Raw genomic sequence first — 22,605 nt, 5'->3', positions numbered from 1 at the left:
CTCCTCATCATGGATTCCTCACTTTTCATCCTAAAATTTCTTTTTTTTTTCATTCAGTTGCTTCTCTGATGTTTCCTATGCCCTTGGCATAGGGATTGATTGACTGATATTGTTTTATTCTTTTCCTGATCCTTGATTTTATTAAAATGCATATGCTGTTTTCTACCTTATAAGGTATTTTGATCAAGATACACGTTTCAATCGTTTAACCTTTGATGTAAATGTATTTATCTTACCCAGATACATTTTATTTGGAACTCCCCTCAAGTTTTTGATATACAGAATCATAGTCAGTTTTGAAACCTCTGGGTTTTAGCTTCCTTGTCATTACGTAAAACCTTATTTATTGACCAGTTTCTGGCATATTTGGCTGTACAGTCAAGTCTGTTACCCAGATTTCAAATGAATCATATGCTATGGTCTTGGAAGCACTCAAACAAGTTCTTTGTGTGGCCCTTTGAGATTATTACCTCCAATGCAAAATTGTGTCAGTGCAACACTCCTGCTTCCAGAATTAGCTCAGTTTCACTTAAAGTTAAGAAGAAAATGCTTGAACTCAGTAAGACCAGTGCTGAGTTAAAAGTAATATATTTTGTTGGGCTCAAGCTAATTTTGTGCATTGAGGTTTCCTCATGTTCTGTTCCTAATATGTAAATTTCAGAGTCCTTATCATTATTCACACATTCCAGTCCTGCAGTGCCCCAGGTAATGAAGAGGTGACAGTGCTGCACTCCTTGGAGGCATGACTGAGCAAAACAATCTCCTGAGAGTCCCATGATTCCTTTATTTTTTGACTGAGCTTACACACTGCATTTCCCAGTGCCCTGAGGGTAGTGTTTATATAGTTAATGTATTAGGTCATGCAGGGATTTTCTGCAATCTCATCTGAGATGTTTTCATCTTTAAAGAGCTACAACTTCGAAATAATTATTAGGTGTTTTATAACATAAACACATTTTAGGATAATAAGACTACCTGTAAATGTATTATGCAAAAGAAATGTTCGACTAAATTTAGTGGATTTTCTGAAAAGCCAGTGGATGATACAGGTTGCCGTATACAGTATGTGATGGTATCTTTCAGAAATGAGACAAAATAATGAAATATTGCAACATTTTGCTCCACATTGGTACACCTAAATGTTTATATTAATAGTTCTGAAGGAACAGTAGCTTAGAGATCAATTTAATTGATTCAGTGATGTTCATTGAACAATATTCAGTAATTTTGACAATGCTTTACGCTATATATTCTAAGAAACTTTAGAATGTTAGTTCTTTATGATGATCTACTAGCACAAAACAAGATATTATTTTATAGATCCAAGTCAGAGATAACAACCATGTTTACAACAGCTACAAATCTGTGTTTTGGAAAAAACACATGCTTTGGTGGTAAAAAGGATGATATTGTTGTTACTATTGTTATTTGCAGTATACTAGACAAATGCTACACACAACAACATGTTCCCTAAAGCACTTACTATAGAAAAGGGAGTGTGCCACACCATTCTGGTTATTGTAATTAAAGGAAAGGGTTTAAGAACCATAAAAATGTAGAAATTCTCATAGAAAATATACAAATCTGTTGTATGCAGTGACTGCTCTTAAATAACTATTGAGAGCTGATTTTATAAATATATATAGCAGGAATAAAGGGAAGGAAAAGCTGTAATGTATATGCCATACAGTACAAACACTGCTGTAAAGTCATTGCCTGAAAATTGATCAAATAAAAACAGAAGAATGTGCTAACTTTTGATCTTTTCCATATAGATCTAAAGTCATGATCAATTGGTTTCAGTAGGTTCTTTGAAATCACATAAGGGTTCATATGTGCCAAGTTTTATATGAATCACATGATAAGGTCAAGAAACACAAATTCCAAAGCTGACTTTATATACCTAATTCACATATGACCATGATACCACGATACCATATGTTGGTATAACAGTGAGTATTCTTGAAAGGAATTCATTCAGTAAAACTCAAAGCAATTATTGCAGTTTTTAATTGACTGAAAAAAAGGAAAGAATAGCATCAAGAAAAGCTCTTTAAGTTGTTGAAGATGAGACAGATATTCAAAAATTAACATAGCAGTCTTGATAATAAAGAATGATTGATTATTTAGAATTTAAGGCCTGTTGTGCCAGAATTGAGTACTCTTATAATGAAGGTCATGAGTCCCTAAAGAATAAAAAGCATTTTTACACTACTCTTTTTGCTATTTGTAATACTTGGAAAATGAAGACAAGAATAGCACTTGGACAGATTTAATTTTAATATACAATTGTAATATTATAGACTGATCAAAGGAACACAGTTCATGCATGTATGCAAGAATAGCTGCAGATTAGCTATTGAGTGAAACCAAAGGGAATTATATAACTGCACTGCTATCATGCTCTGTTCCTGAGAGCTCATAGCATTCTTGTCTTTTCACCTTCATAATTTACTTTTCCATTATTATCTTCTCTACCTGGAAATGACAATACAATCTAGAAGTAGCAGATTTTGAGCACCGATTCTTTTGTAAGGACTGCATAAAAGTGTCAATAATTAATCATTAATTAAAGTTAAAATTGTATGCTATTTAAAGTGATCTTGGGGTAACTGATGTATTTTACTCCTATTTTTGCAGGTTTTCTAAATTTTGTGTAATTAGAGCTCTGTGCTCTTGCCCATGTGTGCATGTATAATTCTACATATACATGTGTCTCTAGGCACAAATGCTATGTATACCAGTCATATTAGGTACAGTGTTTACCATATTACATTTTAAACTTTTTAATTTTGTTTAATCAATTTTATGTGTAGTATTTTGTTATGTATCACATTCTTAGAATAGCATTAATGACTGTGATAATTATCATCTGTAGATCCTGGGAAGACTCTGCCAGAAGCTCTGGACTATTGCAAGATTTGGTTGCAGACAGTAGCAGGAGAGGTAGATGCTCGTAGTGGTATTCCACCTCCTCTTATCACTATGCAAATTAAAGACTTCCTTAATGGACCAGGTAAGCATTGCTCTTTAATCTTTCTTTTCTAATATAGTCTGTTTGTAGATATGCACACATAGACACACATATAAGTATATAAAGGAGAGAGAGGGACCTTTTTATACAGGACAAGGGGCAATGGTTTTAAACTGCAAGAGGGCAGGTTTAGATTAGATGCTAGGAAGTAATTCTTTACTTTGAGGTTGGTGAGATATTGGAACAGGTTGCCCAGAGAAGTTGTGGATGCCCCATCCCTGGAAATGTTTAAAGCCAGGTTGGATGGGGCCCTGAGCAACCTCATTTGTGTATGGTGTCTCTGTCCATGGCAGGGGTGTTTGAAGTAGGTGATCTTAAGGTCCCTTTCAAGCCTAACTATTCTATGATTCAATTATATTAGTCAATCAGAAAAGTGTTGTATTCCTTGCTCATGAATGTGAAATTTTCCTCCAGCAATTACCCTGAATTGAAGTGAAAATTGAGGAATGGTCAGTCCTGGACCAATCACTGGATTAAGGTCTAATTATTAATTTTCTTCCCACAGTAAATTTAGAAAAGCTGAGGTTGGCAGATTTCTAGGGGAATGGAAGGTACCTGCTTCCAGTCCTAGAACAACTGAAATTTTATTGCAGTTCCATTTAGAAAAGATGACTTTTGTAATGTTTCTGAAGATTTTTGTAAGCCATCTTCTCTTGGGTTCTTCAAAATCTGGATACCTGGTATTGGAAATTCCAATCATATAAAGTGTTGATATTGTAAATTTTAAAAATTAGTGATATTGTATTTCGTTAATTAATATAAGTAGTGTGGTATAAAGGATTTGTTAGCATTTACATAACATAATGTGACTTAAAGTTTCACTCCTAGTGTCAGAAACTCCTGCAAATTAAAGTATGTCATCCTTTCTGTATTTTCTGAATTATATATTTATAGCTAAATTACAGTGTAGAATAATTGAGGTTATACTAAATGTTAGAAAATACATATACCTGTGCCATCATAATTATTTTCTCATATGTGTATTTATCATTTGTTGAATTAACTTATTTTTTTTACCCTGAGTATTCTTACTTCACTCAGCACACAGAGTGAGCTGTTATCAGTCAGTGAGTAGCTCTTCAGTACTGGGTTTTCCTGTTCATTCAGTTACCTATTCATACAGTCTTACAGCACACTACCTAAACCTGGATCTACAGCAGAATTACTTATTTCCTCTCCATTGCTTAGCTATAGGATCTGAACACTATGGAAATACTAATTTACCTATGCAACCTTCACATGGGTGATGGAATACAGTGCCCTTGCCATTTCACAGAAGGCAACTGAGGCACAGAGATGTTAAAGGTTTTCTCATTATGTTAAGGTTATCAATTTAAAACAAGTAATTTAATTTTCCCAGGTACTTAAATATAGAATTTGATGTTGGAAACACAGTTCATATTGTCTGTGGGTGAAGCAGTAATCACTTCTGAATATTAGAGCCCAGGACATCAAATAGAACAACCAGTGAATGAGACACACATATTTCCCCTCTAACTATAATACTGCGGTTAAGTAGTTTGAAAAAACATTTTTTGCACACAGACAGGAGTCTCAAGGAAAGAATAAAGTATGTGAACAACCGCATCTTTGCCTCCTTTTTTGGTTTTCCATGCTGTCTTAAATGCATTATTTTAAGAGAAGATTTTTTAAAACAACTTAACAATGCAAAGCTTTTTTTATATTGACTGCTATTTGGCTTCATTAATAGGCCTTTGAACCTTCAGACCTACTGCATGTTCTACTTCTGCTACCATTTGAAAAAAAGGACTAATTGATAGTAATGGTAGATTTTCATTTTAATCAGGACCAGCACAAGAGGGGTAAAGACACCTACTATCAGGGGACTTTTCGTCACTGATGCCAGATTGGTTTTCTTTTATCCTTCTCCCTCCAGTTCTTTTGTGTCCTCTCTCCCCAGATTTGGCAGATTTCCATATTCCCAGACCCTTCACCTGTGCATTCCCCTTTTCTCAAGGTTTTCACTGTAGTTTCCTGGCACAGCCTTTATATTTAATTTATTCCACACCTGAAGGTGTTTTCCTGATGCTGTCCTGGCCAGCAGGACAGACTTCTAACTAAATTAGCAAACATGGAAGTTGGTACCAGCTTGCAAAGTATATCTTCACAAGCAATGCAAGTGTCCACCCCAATCTCAACAATTCAGTGTTAAATCTCTCCCCTCCATAGTGTTTGGCTAAATAGGGAACTGAAAACCCACAAATTAATGCATCATAACCTTCAATCCATTTATTCTCACAAAACATTTAAAACTTCAGAGATTTCTTTCAGGATCTATTCTTAGCGAAAAGGCATTTATTATCGTCTTTTTGCTGCTAATTGGAACTATCATTACACATGACTCAACAGTAATTACTCTGAATTTTAATGAAGTGTTTTGCCAGTGTAATATAACAAAACAGCTCTGCATTCCCTTGCAGAGCAGTTACCACTATGAGATCCTCTTCAGTAAACTAACCTTTACCAAGAAGCCTTCCTCGGGGTATGGAAGTTTCATTGGATGACTAATGGAAGGCTCATTCTGCATGTGATTGCATCAGAACAGCACATGCAAAGAGTTATGAGAGCTTGACAGCTCCCCAGCAGGCTACTGGAAAATGAGTTACTAATTCTCCTGGGGGACAAGAAGTCCCCTAACCACAGCTTCTTCCAGGGTGAGGTAGCTTGGCCGTCAGCAAGCCTGGAGAAAGTGTTACACCACCAGATCCTAATTCAGCTGGTACTTGTTCACTGAGGACAAGAACCTCAGCAAAACTCTCTTGCAAAATCAACAGACAAAAAAATAATTTGTGATGGGAGACAGCTAATAAATTGAATAAATAAAAGCACTGCTGGAGTATGGTATTGTTACAGGTCTTGAAGGCTATTCTTTTTTGGTGAATATTTGGCAAAAAATGCGGCTACTAAGTGACCTATTTTCTAATTACAGATTGTCTGTTTTCGTATTCGTTTATGTACGTATTTTTTATAACTGCAGTAAGTAAATTGTTGAAATACATTGGATGTACTAGTAGGTGCTACCTGTTGATACAGCTGATCAGCTGTTCTGAAAAGCCAGCACATTTTTTGAAAGCTGTGCCTATGCAGACAAAAATCTGGTGTAGCAGTTGGGATAACTGTTCAGTTTTCTGTGTAGGCTTTAAGTGTTCAAAGTTCAGTGATTTAATTGTAATGCCATTTTTCTCTCAAAATACATTGTTGATGTGCTGAGGTTAAATTTCAAATATAGCAATCAAACATGCCTATGTTTTATAATGCAAACTGCTATCAAGCAGTTAACAGAAAAAAATCTGCAAGTGGTTCCCAGTGTTTGCTGTGTTAGATAAAACCAGAACTCCTTGCAAATAGTTTGTCAACTGAATCAGATAAGTAGATAGTGTTCCACAGAAAAATCATATGGTTTCACCACACAGGAAACCAGGTTGTCAGTCTATATTAGCTCGGAGATCAAAAAACTGCACCAAGTAGCTAAGCTTGGAAACCACTAATTAAATGAGAATAACAGGATACATTAATGCACTTCTTGCCACATGAGTTGATTATTTTGTACATATTTGGCAACTAAAGAAAAATTATATTTCTTCCAGATTTAAGGTAATAGGATCCTAGGAGAAATAAGCATTCATCATCAGGCCTGTGGGAACAGACCTCAGCTTTAACCCCACAATGTATTAAAGGACTATTTTTTCTCTTTTTACAGAAACTAATTATTTAAAATATTTAAAATTCCATTTACATCAGTTTATGTGACTTTTATATTCAGTCTGTTACTGGATTGTACCTCTAATTCTTATCTAATACATAGCAAACTATTTATTGCATTAGCATTAGATATAATTCATTAGTTGAGAAACAAATATGACCATCTTATTTCAATAGCTTTTGAAAAATTAGTCTTTTTAGTTTCGTGTCCTTTCTCTGGATTATTTTTTAATCACCTTTCTTAGCTATAAAAGCTGTCCATTTGATGTATTTTTTTCTGCATGCAAATGATACAAAATATGTTTATGAAGTACGGCTTCATACAAATTGCCTCAAAATACTTATACACACAAAATATAGGTGGTTTATACCAAAGTCCTCTTCTCCCAGCAGTTTCTTGGGAAGGTGTTGAGTGAGAAGTGAAATAACTGAGGTCCTTTGTAAATAATTTCTGCAGCAGAAACTATCCAAACAAACTAAGAAATGTCATGTCCCACAGAAAGATAAAGTGATAACTGGGGACTGGGGAGGTTGCTCTTTCCTGCCAGTCCCTCCACACATGGTTTGGGCACCACAAGGGGCACAGCAGTGGACCTAGGAATCAGAACTGCACCATGGCACACTCTCCCTTCGCCCCCTCCCTTTTGCAGAGGCAACAATTGTATCCATTACCAAGGTCAGTGGTGTGGAGAAACCTGGAAAATAGCAGCTACCAGAAACCCAACTAGAATAATATCTCCAGCAGGTGATAGATTAGTTGGAACAAATTGGAACCATTGCACTTCAGCAATCCTGGTTTCTTTCAAGCTGTTTTAAAAATGTCGTCATTTTAATACACAATATCAGCCCTGCGGAACAGTCCACAGCAGGTTAATTTGAATCATATGATGTATCACTGCCCTCAGCTGACATGAGCTCCGTTCCATGTGTGAAGCCATAATAAATCCATTCCCAACCGAGGCAAATTCCCTGTGAGAAGGTGAACTAATCCAGGCCTCACACTGGCATGTTAGCCCTCCATAATTGAAAGCAGGGCCACCTGTTCCCAGCACAGTTAGCCTATAGAGAGAAAATTAGCATTAGATCAGATACTTAATATATTGAAAAATCATTCATACTACTTGCAAGTTCAGCTGTGGGCTGCTTAGCATGACATCATATATACACCTAGGAATGTGCACACTTGATCCCAGTTTAACAGTTTTGTTAACCATGGTGTTTGTTAACTTTGAAAGGAGAATTTTTTGATTTAATGAGAGCTGACACGTGAGAAGGGGAACTAGCCAGGGTGCAGACTTTTCTAATTAACTCTGGGTCATTTGCAAAACTTTTGAGCTTTCTAGTAGGTTTTTTTTCCCTTTGCTCTTTTACAAACAAGTTTTTAAAGCTCTGACACTGTAGCCATGAAATGATATTTATTTGATTAAGAGGGCAAAGAGAAATATTCCAAACAGGTGTACCAGCCTGTAGGTATTGCTTTGGATTTGACACATCTATTGTCTGTAAAATCAATGTAATAATGAGTAAAATTATCAAAGTACCTTTCTGAAAGCAATGTCTACAACACTTACTTTAAATTTAGTTTCTTAAATGCCTAAGTACTGAAAATGAAAACTGCACACTGAAGCCACATGGATAAGTTGGAAAATATTTTCTTGGGATCTTTTTCAGTGTACTGGCATTCTTTTAAAACTTATTTCAAACATTCACTCCATTTTCTGAAACCCTTTTTTTTAATGTGTGTCTTAAAATAGATCTATTATTCAGCAGCTAGGCAGAAAATAGAGAGCTAATATTTATGGGTTCTTTTCTTTTCCACAAACGTGCTCCATGACCTGGAACAATTTATTTTGTTTCACCGAATTGTGCTTCATCTTCCCTGACTCTCTGTTGAGAGAGTTAATGTTTCCCTTAGGTAGGGTTTTCCTTTCATGATAGTGCCTCCCAGTGCCCTCATTATAGTTTTTGGCCTCACCATCCACCCCTTGACACACTTCTGTACTGTATTTGGTAGCTGCTCAGTTGCTTAATTTCGGTCAGCATCTTATGAATAGCAGTGACTCTCCGTCACTTAATAATGCTATCTTGGGTTTTCTTGACCTACAACCATTTATTTTGGTTTACTTGTGACAATTTAAAAAAATTAATAGAATTGCTTCACTCTGAGCCTTGTCTGAGATCTCAAACCTGAGCACTGTCCAGTTAAAGCTATTAATGTCTCAGTGTCACCTTTGTGTAATGTCAGTGACATACTAGGTCATGGAAGTAGGTGTTGTTACCACTGGGGAGCACTTGGCATGGCTCACATTGATAAAGCTCCCTGAAGGCTGTAGTTTGCTGTATTGGCCATAGAGAGCCGCTTCTGTGGGGCTGCATCACGTAGACAGCAGTAGGTAGGAATACTGGGCAGTGACTACCAGCCTCTTCCAGACTAATTGGCATATGTCTCACAGGAGCAGAATGCAAGATGGACTGCAGATGGCCTCTGAAGCCTTGTCTCAAGTTTCTTCCTCCTTTTCCCTTAATCCAAATTGGGAATGATGAATTAGAGGATAAAAACAATTCATTTGGATTCTTCTTGCTTTTCAATTTCTCTTAATTTGTCTCTCTTTTGATGCCTGACCAGAGACAATTGAGAACAGTACAGCTAGTCTTTTCTTTACGTCTCTTTCCTATTTTTATAAATTTAATTTTTGCAATTCAGCCATTACCCTGTTGCTGAAGGGCCACCCTAATTCCAAATCAGAATCAGGGCCTAGGATTACCTTTACCTTCCTCAGATTTCCTCTGTTTAAACTCCCTGCATCAGGATGGGTGGCTCAGAGAGAAAACATATCATGCCATCATCTGCTTCTCTCCTGTTTAGGACTAGGAAATTCAATCATCCTAAGAGTTTAGGACAAATAGTAGTTTCTTCTATAGGAGTACTGTATATTAAAAAGTTTAATATTTTACAGCCTTCTTGGGGTAGAGGAGAGTGAGATCTGTGTCCAACCTGAAGGAGAAAGACCTGGCCTTTTCTGTATTAGCTATGAGGAAGAAAAGATCCACTGCTGAATGAGGAGTATGGAAAGTGAACAAATTCTTGGAAAATGCCATATTTTTCTCTCTCACCCTTCCACATTTCTCAGCCTGTGAAAAGATCCCAGTCTTACAAATCATAGAATCATTAAGGTTGGAAAAGATCTCCAAGATCATGGAGTCTAACCTTTGACCAAACACCACCCTGTCAACTAAACCATAACACTAAGTGCCACGTCCAGTCATTTCTTGAACAATACCAGGGTTGGTGCCTCCACCACCTCTGTGGGCAGCCTGTTCCAATGCTTAACCACCCTTCAGTGAAAAAATTCTTCTTGATGTCCAACTTAAACCTCCCTCAGTGCAGCTTGAGGCCATTTCCTCTTGTCCTGTCACTATTTGCCTGGGAGAATAGGCTGACCTCCACCTGGCTACACCCTCCTTTCGGGGAGTTGTAGAGAATGATAAGGTCTCCCCTGAGTCTGCTTTTCTCCAACCTAAACAACCCTAGCTCCTACAAATGCTCCTCATATCACTCTCCAGACCCTTCACCAGCTCCATTGCCCTTCTCTGGACCTGCTCCAGCACCTTAATGTCCTTTGTGTAGTGAGGAGCCCAAAACTGGACACAGGATTTGAGCAGCAGCAGCCTTACCAGTGCCGAGTACAGAGGGACAATCACTGTCCTGGTCCTGCTGGCCACACTATTCCTGGCACAGGCCAGGATGTGCTTGGCCTTCTTGGCCACCTGGGCACACTGCTGGCTCATGTTCAGCCTAGGGTCTTTTCCAACAAGCAGCCTTCCAGCCACTTTTCCTCCAGCCTGTAGCACTGTATGGAGTAGTGGTGACCCAAGTGCAGGACTCACACTTTGTCTTTTAAATCCCATAGTCTTGGCCTTGGCCTATTGATCCAGCCTGTCCAGATCCAGCTTATAAGTAATGTTCATGGAGTTTACTTTCTGGTATTTAAGATTAAAAATATACTATAGTATTTTATTAGTCATAGAAATAGTAGCATTGAGTACTTTAAATTATGGCATACATTAGAATAAGCCCAGTGACTTCAGTAAGATCTGGGATTTATCTAAAACAACATGCTAGGAGCTCTGTTATTTTTGTGCTGCTTATTCATCCCTAGCCCACTGAATAAAAAGTCCTTTTAAGTAATATCATTATCCCAATTTCACAGATTAAAATTATATCTTCATAATACAAATCTGAATGTTATGGAGAACAAGGGTAAAATGCTCATAACCCTGAAATTTTTTATCTGAAGCCCTAAGTAATAAAATGACAAAGAAAGAAATTGTTTCAGACAGAAATTTCAGGGCTGCTCATAGGTTTTCTTTTATAGATGTTATGATTTAGTTCAAACAGGCCATATTGAATCCATTGGGTTTTTTGTAATAGATTTCAAAATACATAATAAACGTAAGTAATATGATGACTAATGGGTCAAGTGAAGTTGGAACTTTTAAAATGAGAAAATAGCTGGAAACAGTTTTCAGGAAACTATTCCAGTTGATTTTTGTCCCCCCACAAGGTGTACATTAACATAAAACTCTGTAGAATCGCCTCTGGGACCTGAATTCCCTCTCTGATTTCATTATTCCAAAGTGATTCTTTTTCCTTCACTGTTAAGTCATCTCCTGGTGTGGTGGGAGCATATAATAAGTGTAATTTATTTATATTTATCTAATCTCCTTTTAACTCAATAGTTATTTCATCATTCTGTTTCCTAGTAGCTGTTCAGAAAGTTGTAAAGGCTAATTAGAAACTAATAATGGGCATACATGGATTTACTGGATAATCTAAAGAGAAGTAGTGAAGAAATTGAGAGAGAGAAAGAGCAATTCAAATTCTACACTCAAATGCTATACTGCAATAAAAAAGATTCCTTTGATACCATCTAGTTGAGTTTGATTTAAACATAACAGTAATAACTCACTTGAATGCTATCTATTTAGAAGTACAGTAATTTTTTTACTATTTATTTGCTGGAAATAGATAACACCTGGCAAAAATAAGTAATTGCTAATATATCTTAAATCTAAAGAAATCATTGAGGTGTAATTTTGGTAGCCAGTCACTAGTGGCAAAGGAGAGTGATGCAAAAGTTGGGTTCTTAGGCCCTGTGCTCTTCAACATCCTCATATATGACCTGGATGCAGGACTGGAAGGGATACTAAGCAAGTTTACAGATGATACAAAGCTCAGAGGAGCTGTTGACTCCATTGAAGATAGGAAGACCCCTCAGAGAGACCTCAACAAATCAGAGGACTGGGCAATCACCAACCATAGGATGTTCAAGAAGGGAAAGTGCCGGATTCTGCACCTGAGATGGGGAAACCCTGGATGTACAGATGGACTGGGGAATGAGGTGCTGGAAAGCAGTGCTGTGCAAAGGGACCTGGGGGTCCTGGTTGACGTATGAGTGAGCAGTGCCCTGGCAGCCAGGAGGACCAACCGTGTCCTGGGGGGTATCAAGCAAAGCATTGCCATCCTGTTGAGGGAGGGAATCATCCCACTCTGCTCTGCACTACTGTGGCCTCACCTTGAATATTGAGTGCAGGTTTGGGCACCACAATATAGGAAAGATATTAAGCCATTAGAGAGCATCCAAAGGAAGGCAACAAATATGGGGGAGGGCCTTGAGGGGAAGCCATATGAGGAGTGGGTGAGGTCACTTGGTTTGTTGTCTTTGAGAAGAGGAGACTGAGGGGAGACTTCATTGCAGTTACAACTTCCTTGTGAGGGGAAGAGCAGGGGCAGGCACTGATCTCTTCTATGTGGTGACCAGTGACAGGACCTGAGGGAATGGCCTGAAATTGTGTCAGGGGAGGTTTAGGTTGGATATTAGAAAAAGGTTCTTCCCCCAGAGGGTGGTTGGGCACTGGAACAGGCTCCCCCAGGGAAGTGGTCACAACACCAAGCCTAACAAAGTTCAAGAAGCATTTGGATGATATTCTCAGGCACATGGTGTGACTCTTGGGGATGGTCCTGTGCAGAGCTAAGGGTTGGACTCATTGATCCTTGTCAGTCCCTTCCAACTCAGCATAGTCTGTGATTCTGTAATTGGGAAGTTAAAGGTGACTTTGAGCTACTTTTTGCCCTGTCCTGATTTTAGTGTAGTTTTGGACAATTCAAAGAGTTACTTGAGTTACAGGAACTATGGGTACAGAATCTGCACAGTATTGTGTGCTATGCTTCCCAAGGTGTTTAAAATCATCTAAAAAGACTGTTACGCTTGGATTTTGCACCCTGGAAATTTTATTCCAGCTGACTCTCGATGACCCTTAAATTTTGACATCTTTTTTTTTAGCCCATTTTAAGTGACTGGAGAAGCTGCCGAATGTCTATCTTAATCAACTGCTATAAATAGCTCTTCGTATTTCATCAGTTTTCACAGTTCTGTCCATCACTTGGATATGTTTTTCTTAGAAGGGATTTTAAAGTTTCTTTTGCAGTGCTAAGTATAAAGTGTAAAAGAGGTCAATTGTGGGGTTTCTTTGGTTTGGTTTTTTTTTTAATGCTGTACTTAAGATGCCAGAGAATCTCTTTACATAATCTTTCACCAGTTCTAAAAATAACCTATATCATTATGAGATAGTAAAAATATTTTCAGTGAAGGTTCCAAAGTTACATTTTCTGCAACTATGCTTCTGGCTACCACCACATTCTGTCAGGGCTGATTTACTGGATAATAATAACTTCATACAAAACTTTGTCAAGTTATCAGTCATGACAACATTATTCTGTGTGACAGACATGTGCAGCTTCCAAACAGAAAAGAGGGAAGTCATTTGCATTTCTCTGGTGTTCTGCTGTCCCTTTTTTTTATTGCTTTCTTGGATGAGCACATTGTTCATGAAAGCGGTGATGAAGCACAGGCCCAGGAGCCATGCAAGTTCCACCGTGAGCTGCACCAGCACCTTGTGTCTTCTCTGCCCTGGCCCAAGGAAGCCCCAGAAAGAACTATTGCCTTTGTGTTTATCTCCTTTTTAATCTTTCTCTATCAGTTTACTCTCTGAGTTCAGCCCTTGACACCTGTTCTGTCAACTTATGTCTAAGCAGTTTTTGGTTTGCAGGGGGTTTTGGTTTTTTTTTCCTCTTCTGGGCTATACTGCCATAGGAAAGTGTTGACAATTAGATTTGCATTAGCTAAAGCAGATAGATGTGAAAGCTGTCACACCAAGCAGTAAGGGTCATTTCCTCATTTACTAACTTAAAAACCTAATTGTTTAGCAAAGCCAATAAACAACATCTATTTTAATCCTTTGTTACTGCATCACTAAGGGAGAAATTTAAGTTCATAAGACATGTGTTTGGTTGGTTTTTTTAACATTTCATTAGAATAACACTCCTTTCTACTTGAGTATTGTAGATAAATTAACATCATAATGTCACTTGGGTCTCTACTTTCTTCGTAAGTCTCCTTTCTCCATTCAGAGGGAGGAAAAGCCCAGTGATGTCTGCAGAAAAGGCAGGCCAGTCTTGAGGTATTCTTAGTGCCAAGAAAGATAGGGAGATTTTCCAAAGTGTTATGACATTTTTCCTCCCATGGTTTTAATTAAAAATACCAGTACATAAGTATTTTGAAAAATCTTCCTAGTTGATCTTGTGTGGTTTTGGATGCCTAAAAATCTTCACAGAATCATTTAGGTTGAAACAGACCTCTGAGATCATCAAGTCCAACCTTTTACTGGTCACCACCATCTCAACTAGACCATGGCACTAAGTGCCATGTCCAGTTGTCTCTTAAACACCTCCAGGGGTGGTGACTCCGCCACCTCCCCGGACAGCCCATTCCAGTGCTTTAGAACCCTTTCCAGTCTTGCATTCTTCTAATGTCCAGCTTCCTAGCTTTGATACTTGCCTTTCTACTAGGTTCACATGTTAACTAGAGTTTTGCTGGTTTCTAGTTCACTATGGAAGGCTTTAAATGCAAGCAAAAACATTTTCAGAAAACCATTAATTAAAATTGTAAGTTACAATTAAAGTAGATTTTCAGTCTGAAATTTCAGTTAGCTGTGGCTTGTGGAGTACTACAGACTTTTTTCTAAGATTGTTCTGGGTTTTTTTGCTTCAGCTATGACACATCTTACACGGTCATTAATAAATTTCTCTTACCTTTGTAGAAAAAGTGCCAGATATTCAGGGGGGACAGGATCAGAAATGTACTTTGTCATGTGCCTGGGACTCTCTGAAGTCAGTACTCTGACTCTGCCCCTGCAGCCCTTTACCACTGGTGTAAAAATTTACCTAGCTCATCAGTTTGCATCAACATTAAGAATAGAATGTGATCTTGGACAAGTTGAAACAAATTTTGATGAAATATTCATTAATCTGTGTAAAACCTTCAACAAACAGTATTTCCTGTATATACTTATGATGAAACTTGAAACTAAGTAGTGCTGTTTGAATGTTTAATCTAGTTTAGATATATCCACAGAATTTTAATCACTTTTGGTTCTTGGGGGTGGGGCAGTGGGAATCAAAAAGCAAAGGGAAAAACAAACTTTTCCCCAGACCAAAGTAACTGTCTCATTACTTGGTGAAAGCTGAATTTGAAATGAAAAATCCTAAAAACTAAGTTAAAGCTGATTTCTGTAAGGAAGTGTTATGTACTGATATAAAGGCGCATTGCAACACAGAAATAAGTTTAAGCCTTCATAAAATGCTGCTTCCCATCTGTGAAATAATCTTGGTAATTGCTCCATCTCAGGTACTAAGATATCACTATTGACAATGTTGTTCATATTAATTGTGAGTTCTAAAAATTCTGTGAGACTTTTAGCAGTCTGAGAAGTACCTAAATCCTTTACTAAGGAGACAAAAAACATTTTAAAAAAATAAGTTATTTCAATCTCCCTGGAAAAAAAAGAAATCTAAACAGACCTCAGTTTTTATATTTGCTTTTTATTTCTCATTTCATCTTGAAAATGCATTGAAGAAAGCTGCATATGAGCTGTGTAGGAAACAACAGAACAGACATGTTATTCACTCATTTAAACGTGTTGAAAATGTTCTCTATTGGCTTTGGAGTTTAGTCAAATAGTTCTACTGGTTGTAAAACTCAAGAGAATGTGAAGTATATTTTCATTCTGACACAAAAGAACTAATGTATCTACCCTTCTACACACTCAAATAAAGTGTGTCTTTTAGATAGCTGCAGTGATCCCTGGGAAGAAACAAGGAAATAGGATCCACATTGTGCTATGTTTCTTACTTTAAAACTGTATATAGTGAAGGTTGCTTATAGTAGTTTTTATAATATTTTAATTAAGATTTATTCCTAAAAATGTTGTTTCAATATGTTTTAACATTGATTCAGTTCTTTTAATGAAACATGATGGAAATATGGTGGAAAAGTTATCTCCACTCAATGCCTACTACTTGTAAATTGCTTGAATAATTACATGATAGCTTCTCAAATTTCTTTCTCCAATTCTCCCCTACAGCTGACATAAATATGGACATATCAAAACCTTTGAAAGCAAATCTCAGTTTTGCCAGACTTGACCAAATAAACCAGTTTTTGAAGAAAATCGTAACCACAAATGATGGTGATCCTAGAAAAGAGGCTGCTCCTTTAGCTGGCACTATTCCAGATGAGGATGTCACTTTGGTATCCAGACAACCCAGTACAAAGGATTTTCTACCTGCAGTGCACACCAATGCTGTGCAAAAGTCTTCAGTACAAGAAAACTTGTGGCAAGCCCTTTCCTGCTTCCAGAAAATTTCCATTCACACCGTTCAAATGGTCGTTTTGATGGAAACCATCCCACATCCCAGTAAACCTTGTTTGTTAGTCTCTTTGTCAAGCCTCAGTGGGAGCCTGAATATTAAAAGTGGACATAAAACTGCAGGTAAGAGTTTTTTTGAAGTTGGTTTGTCCAAGTAGTGGTCCAGTAACCATTTTAAAGCATGGGGCATTGCAGGGAACTGCTGTAGCTAACATCATAAATCCACAACAGAAAACAACAAATGCCTGAGAGATTCTATTACCTGAGGTTTTTTTTCAGTGAGGCACCACCCAGGAGTGACTTATTTTGTAGTATATATCCCCTAGTTTGAAATTACTAAATTATTGATGGAATTCTGGCTGGAATGGTAGTTGTGAGAACCACTCTTCTGGTATCCTAGTAATTTAGCACATACTTCAAAGAGTAAAATTTTGATAGTTTTCACTCTAGAACTACATTTTTTTGATAGGACCCTATGTTTCTGTCTAAAACAAATAAAAAAATAATTGTTCAGAACCCTTACATGTGTTATTATGTAAATATGGGGTCATACAGTTACACTCCTACAGGGTTATGAAGTTTTCGATTTTTACGTGTTTCCTCTGCACCTGAAAGTCACTTGGGGAAAACAGGCACTCTGGCCCCATTACTGCAGAACTGCAAGGAAACTTTACACCTCGGGTACAATTAACCAGATTCCAGAGACTCATATAAAATGAAGATATTTTGAGTGTCTTTGTAAATTCTTTTATTAGTCTTGTCATAAAATTAATAAGATGGTACATTTCCATGATGTGGAGATAACCCAGATGTAGGTAGTTGGCAGAGTAGCTTGCAAAGTAAAATGGTCTGTAGCTGAAAGGAGCAAGTTGTTGGCCAAGTGAGGTGGTGATTTATTTCTTTTCCATCAGAAATATTTCTCCTCAGGCCAGCAAGTTTCAGTGCTTCTTTATTGTTTTAAAAGTTAAAAATGAAAAATTTAAGGTTCATAGGACATGAAAGCCTGTGAAAGTTCTGGGGCCTGAAACTTTTGATTTATCCATAAATAAACAGCAGTACAGGCAGGAACAGTGCCTGTGTTCCCACGCTTTTCCAATCATATAACAACCCTAGCATTGAAGGCACTGCAGCTGAGTAAAAGATCTTTCTAATGTGCTTTAAATAGTTTTAGTTTTCTTTCTGTGTAATAATCCTCTTTCCTTCCATCGCTTCCCCTCTATCATTTATACATTATCCGTCCCATGGTACATTATGGTGTCCACATCATGCTTCAATATATCAAAGCCGAGCCGCTCTGTCACTGCACTATAAAGCAATTTGGCAAACTCAGCACTGTATATCACTTACCCTGAAGTTTTTCATCCTCACAGAAGAAGGACATACCTTGCCTTGCACATTAAACCTCAGGAACATTCTCCTATGAAGTTCTGTTGCTTAATTCTTCTGGCAGTCTGAGAAAAGCAATCTTTATTTTCCACATTACAAGCTATACATGAATCTTCAGTATGTTCATAATCTGGCAGGCATTGTTAAGTGAAGCAGTACTGATGCTGAATCTAATGAAAATGGACATTAGTTATTCTTATAAAGAATGTTCTTAACCAGACAATTAATAGGCATCAACAGACTTTTTGCACAGTTTTTTCCAGTTAAAATTGCCTTATCTCTACTTCATAGAAAGAAAAATACATGTGCATGAGGTTTTGCATGCTGTTCTGAGGGTGCAATAAGTTTAAGTTTTAGTAAGAGCAAAAGGCACACTTCCATAAAACTGATTGAAATTGTCAAAAAATCTTTTAAGAAATTGCTTGGATTTTTATTTACAATTATTAATCTGAATTTAAAGTACTTACAGAAATCAAAGTGGAGATTAGAACTTGAGGAAAGAAGATAAAATACTCCATGTGGGGGAAATGGTGTTATAATCTTGTGTTAAAAATACTTTAGAAGAATACCACAGTTGCTAACTAGATTTGTTTTATTATTACAAAGACATTATGCAAGCTAAATCAATTTTAAAAAGTGTGGTAGCCATGTCCTGAGAGAAAGGATTATTTAAATATTGCCATTCTTCACTACTTTTCTTTTTACAAAAGGTTTTATAGATACACCTTTTGAGCTGAACAGGGTTAATGTCAGATTTATTTTTTAATAGAATGAAACTAATACACAAATACTTCACTGTGTCTTTGATTTTACAGTCAAATAAGTATTGTGACCATCTGCAGCAGCTGCATTTTACGAATTATTTGCTGAACCAAGCTAAGCGCAATGACAAAAGTAGTCATCTCAGATGTACTGTTAAAACAGAGGAAGAAAAAGGATCATTGCTTGCCTTTTGTACAGTATGGCCATCTGCTGTACAGATGTTATTATATAGAATGACTTCAGATACAATAATTGTAGAAAATTTTCATTAAAACCTCAACAATTTGCACTTGTTTACTTGAATCTGCATAACTCCCCAGTGAGACAACACAATACATTTGGGGTTTCTTTGGTTCTCACTAGCTTACTCTTTGATCCTTTTTGATGTCCTGACTTTAATAAACATAGTTAAAAACACTGTTCAAAAACATCATGGAAAAAACTACAAAGGAACAATTATAGCAGTAGAAATACTCTAATCCCTTACTTACGCAAGCTATTTTTAGTGAAATACAGTTTTTTACACATTTTATGTGGCAGTGTTTTATAAACAGTGTAAATGACCCCTTTTCCAGATGAGTTTTAGTGCAGGAGATGAAGTTGGTTTGTAAGGAATCCTATTTGCTAGGAATTATTTAGTGAAAAAACCTTGCAAGAATGTATTGTCGGCATTTTTCCTCCCTTATAGGGGGAAAACAAAAGTACATGACCTTGTGTAATGCTTTAATTTTTTTTTTTAGCTGAAATTAAGAAAGAAGCTCACTATCCAAATTTTTTTTTTAATTATCAGTTTTCCCTGTAGACTTTCCTGGATTAATCAGGGAAACTAAAGGCATTCTGTTTTCATTTTTGTTCTTAAATTCTTACGAAAGTAAAAAGTTGTAGCTTCTGAAAAGCAGAGGGGCTAATTAGTTGAATGATTTCACTTCTAAAAATCAATTTGTAAGAGTGGAACACTCACATTTCACTTGGATAAAATTAAAACACCCTCTGTTTCTACATGTTCTGCTGCACTGTTGTACACCCCCAAAGCTTTAGTGTGTCAAGGGACTTCACTTTTTGGACATTTTTTATGTTTTAATACAACAGTTACTTATAACAACATGGTTACTATTTCTGCTAGAATACTTATGTTCTCCTTGGTAGTCATGATGAAATCCTATTTTGGTTTTAATAAAGTAGTACTATACTGTGATGCAGTGTATTGGCACAAAAAAAGAAGGAAAAAAAAAAAACAAAACAAAAAACCACCAAATCAACCCAAAATCCGTTTCCCAAAAAGAAAGGTATTTATTGTACTTGAAAAGAGACTACTGGTATAGTTTTTTGAAACCCTTAAGGCCAGGGGTTTAAGTCATATTTATGTTCATTAAAATAGTTATCTGTAGTAATTTTATATTTTGTGGCTTAGAGTTACAAGTTAAAATTTGTACCCATTTTATACAAGTAAATAACAAACACTTAGATTATTTTTGGCAGTTTATTTATACTGTTGAAGAAAACCCCAAGTCCAAGAACTATTGTTAGACCTGGTTCAGTAGTTTTTGTCTTCTGAAGTATGTGGCATCTTCTACAAAGAGCTCGAGTGCCATGTACCCAGTCAGATCTGAGGTTGCTTGGTATCATGCTTGAGCTGTGTTGCTCACTCCAGAACTCTCTCATGCCATTAAAATTGAAATTATTTTTAGCAATAAATACTAGAAAATATAATTCAATTCTAAAGATATGGCTTTCAGTTAATTTAGGTTTGGTGTTGAAATTAGCACTACCTACCTGCCAAAAGAGCAGATACATTAGAGGAGTTGAGGACCATATTCTCCCCAAAGTGAAAGACAGCAAAAAGCCCGTAGCCTCTCATAAGCCTATGGAGCCTTATTTTGCTCTGGCTGGATGCAGGAGGGAAGTCTTGCTGTTCAGTGTCTGAACTGAGAGAGTTACGGACGTAAAATATTTCAAGAATCATACACCGGATTCCCCAGCCCTTCATACCATATGTAAAGATGATTACTTTCGCTTATAAATAAGGGGGAAAAAAATAAACTCTAGTTGAGCATATGATAATTGTAAGTATTCTTACTAAACCTGAAAATAATTACATGCTTCAGATACTTTACAGAACTATTAGAAATTAAATGCAGATATTAATTGGTATAGAGCAAAGACCAAACTTCATTTTGGAGTGAACTAACTCTCTCGAGAAAACTCTGCTAAGGCGTTGTCATAGCCTTTGCATGCTGCAGATACGCAAGTTAGCCCATGGGGAAATAGAACTTTAAATTAGATATGACTACCTAAAATAATATGCAGCAGTAACAAGCCATTTACAACACCCAGAAGACGTTTGTTACTTTTAGAAAGAAATATAAATTCTTTCCAATACTCAAACAATAGGAAATTAATTCTCTGTCAGTAAAAGCCAGAGGACAAACTAAATATTTAAATGGCCACTGAGGATTGAGGTGGAAGTGCAGCTTGTAGACAGCTATACAAATCACTAACAAACCTTAATGAATATTGGGTGTGGGCATCAGGGTCCTGTCAGATTTGACACTGTGTCCCAAGTAGCTTAAACCCAACACTCAAGAAAAGGTGGAGACCTCATCAGGTCTCTAACATCTGGGATTTTATTTGTCATTTTGGCATATCCTGCAAGCGCAAAAGAAAGAGTAAAAGGGGATTATCCTGACAATGAAATGAGTTACTGAATCTTGTGATAATGAAAAGCAGAAGAATTCTAATTCCCTTCTATAGTCCCTGAGGTGGAGGTGCGTTTATAGTTCTGCAGGAGTATAACGTAGGAGGGAAGAACAGATGGCCTAAAATCCATGAAACAAGACACCACCTAATCCCAGGACTGAGTACCACTATTAATCCTGGTCAGATTCCCTACTGATACTTTGTAATAGGGTTCAGAATTGCTACTGATGAACTAGCACATTAACTCAGGGGAGAAAAAAAGCTAAAAAAGAAGTTACTTTTAGGTTGTTTGTTCAAGACAGTGTGCAACGATTTTGTAGAACTGCATTTACAGTTTGAGTAACTCGGTTTTAAAACTATTTCAAATTAAATTTGACTCAGAACAAATATGGTTCGGTCGGTAATCTCTTCAGCTTTTATTGTGAAACCAATTATACATTTTTTGAGACTGGAATTTCTTTTGTTGCGTTGGTCGCAGTGCTGTTTGTGGCACTAGTAGGTGATACAGTATTTTCATGGAAGTCAACTTTATAGAATGTTTACATTCGTGAGAAAATATATATAACAGTGAAAGCTGGAAGTTTTTTTTATGCATTTCATGCTTTCTGTGCTGTTCCTCCAGTTCAATCTTTTTTTTTCAGTGTGAGGTACAGAACACAGAGGTAAAGCATTATTGCGCAGTCTTAGGGATCAGTTCCTTAAGCTGTTTAAGTTGCTAACATACTGACAACACGTTTCTTCTTTCTCTATATCAAGAATATTTTTTATGGGATGAGATCACCAGCTTGCTGCCCAAACAAAAAGTGCAATTCCATATGAAATTTAGGTTACTGTGGCCGCACATTTCTGCACTCTGCCTTGTGCTAGCTCAGTTACTCAGGTAGCTCTTCATTAGGTTGAGTCAGGGCACTGATCTGTGTGAAAACAAAAGCAACAGGAAAGATAAGTTTCCAGCAAGATTGTCTCCTTCAGCTGGCTCACTAGACAGGTACACTTTAATGGCCATGCTGGTACAAAAGAGAATTCAGAGAAGTATATAGAGGAGGAAGGGGGAGGAAGGATTGAAAGGAGGAGAAGATTATAGGATTATAGGAATATAGGAGGCCGGACCTGGACTGTCCTTAATCCTCGGGAACCACATCCCAAGAGAGGAGGAAAGCCCGTTAAATTTGTGTGGCCTGGGTATATCTGTCAAGCCTGGAACTTCCATAAGCATAATTCACTGGGTTGTAGAG

At 37.0% G+C, this 22,605-nt stretch overlaps 1 protein-coding gene across 4 annotated transcripts in view; it reads left to right on the top strand.

Annotated features, from left to right (window-relative positions):
- VPS13B (vacuolar protein sorting 13 homolog B) overlaps positions 1–22,605 on the top strand; it is a 424,870-nt gene that overhangs the window by 313,203 nt on the left and 89,062 nt on the right. For all 4 annotated transcript variants that reach the window (XM_027692551.1, XM_027692552.1, XM_027692549.1 and 1 more), the window contains 2 exons: positions 2,879–3,016; positions 16,241–16,648. In XM_027692551.1, coding sequence (XP_027548352.1) covers positions 2,879–3,016; positions 16,241–16,648 — 546 coding nt within the window. The remainder of the gene's footprint in view (positions 1–2,878; positions 3,017–16,240; positions 16,649–22,605) is intronic.

The sequence above is a fragment of the Neopelma chrysocephalum genome, unplaced genomic scaffold (genome assembly GCF_003984885.1).
Source record: "Neopelma chrysocephalum unplaced genomic scaffold, ASM398488v2 Primary Assembly neopelma1_86, whole genome shotgun sequence".
NCBI classification, from domain to species: Eukaryota; Metazoa; Chordata; class Aves; order Passeriformes; family Pipridae; genus Neopelma; species Neopelma chrysocephalum.
This window is presented reverse-complemented; position numbering and strand designations above follow the sequence as displayed.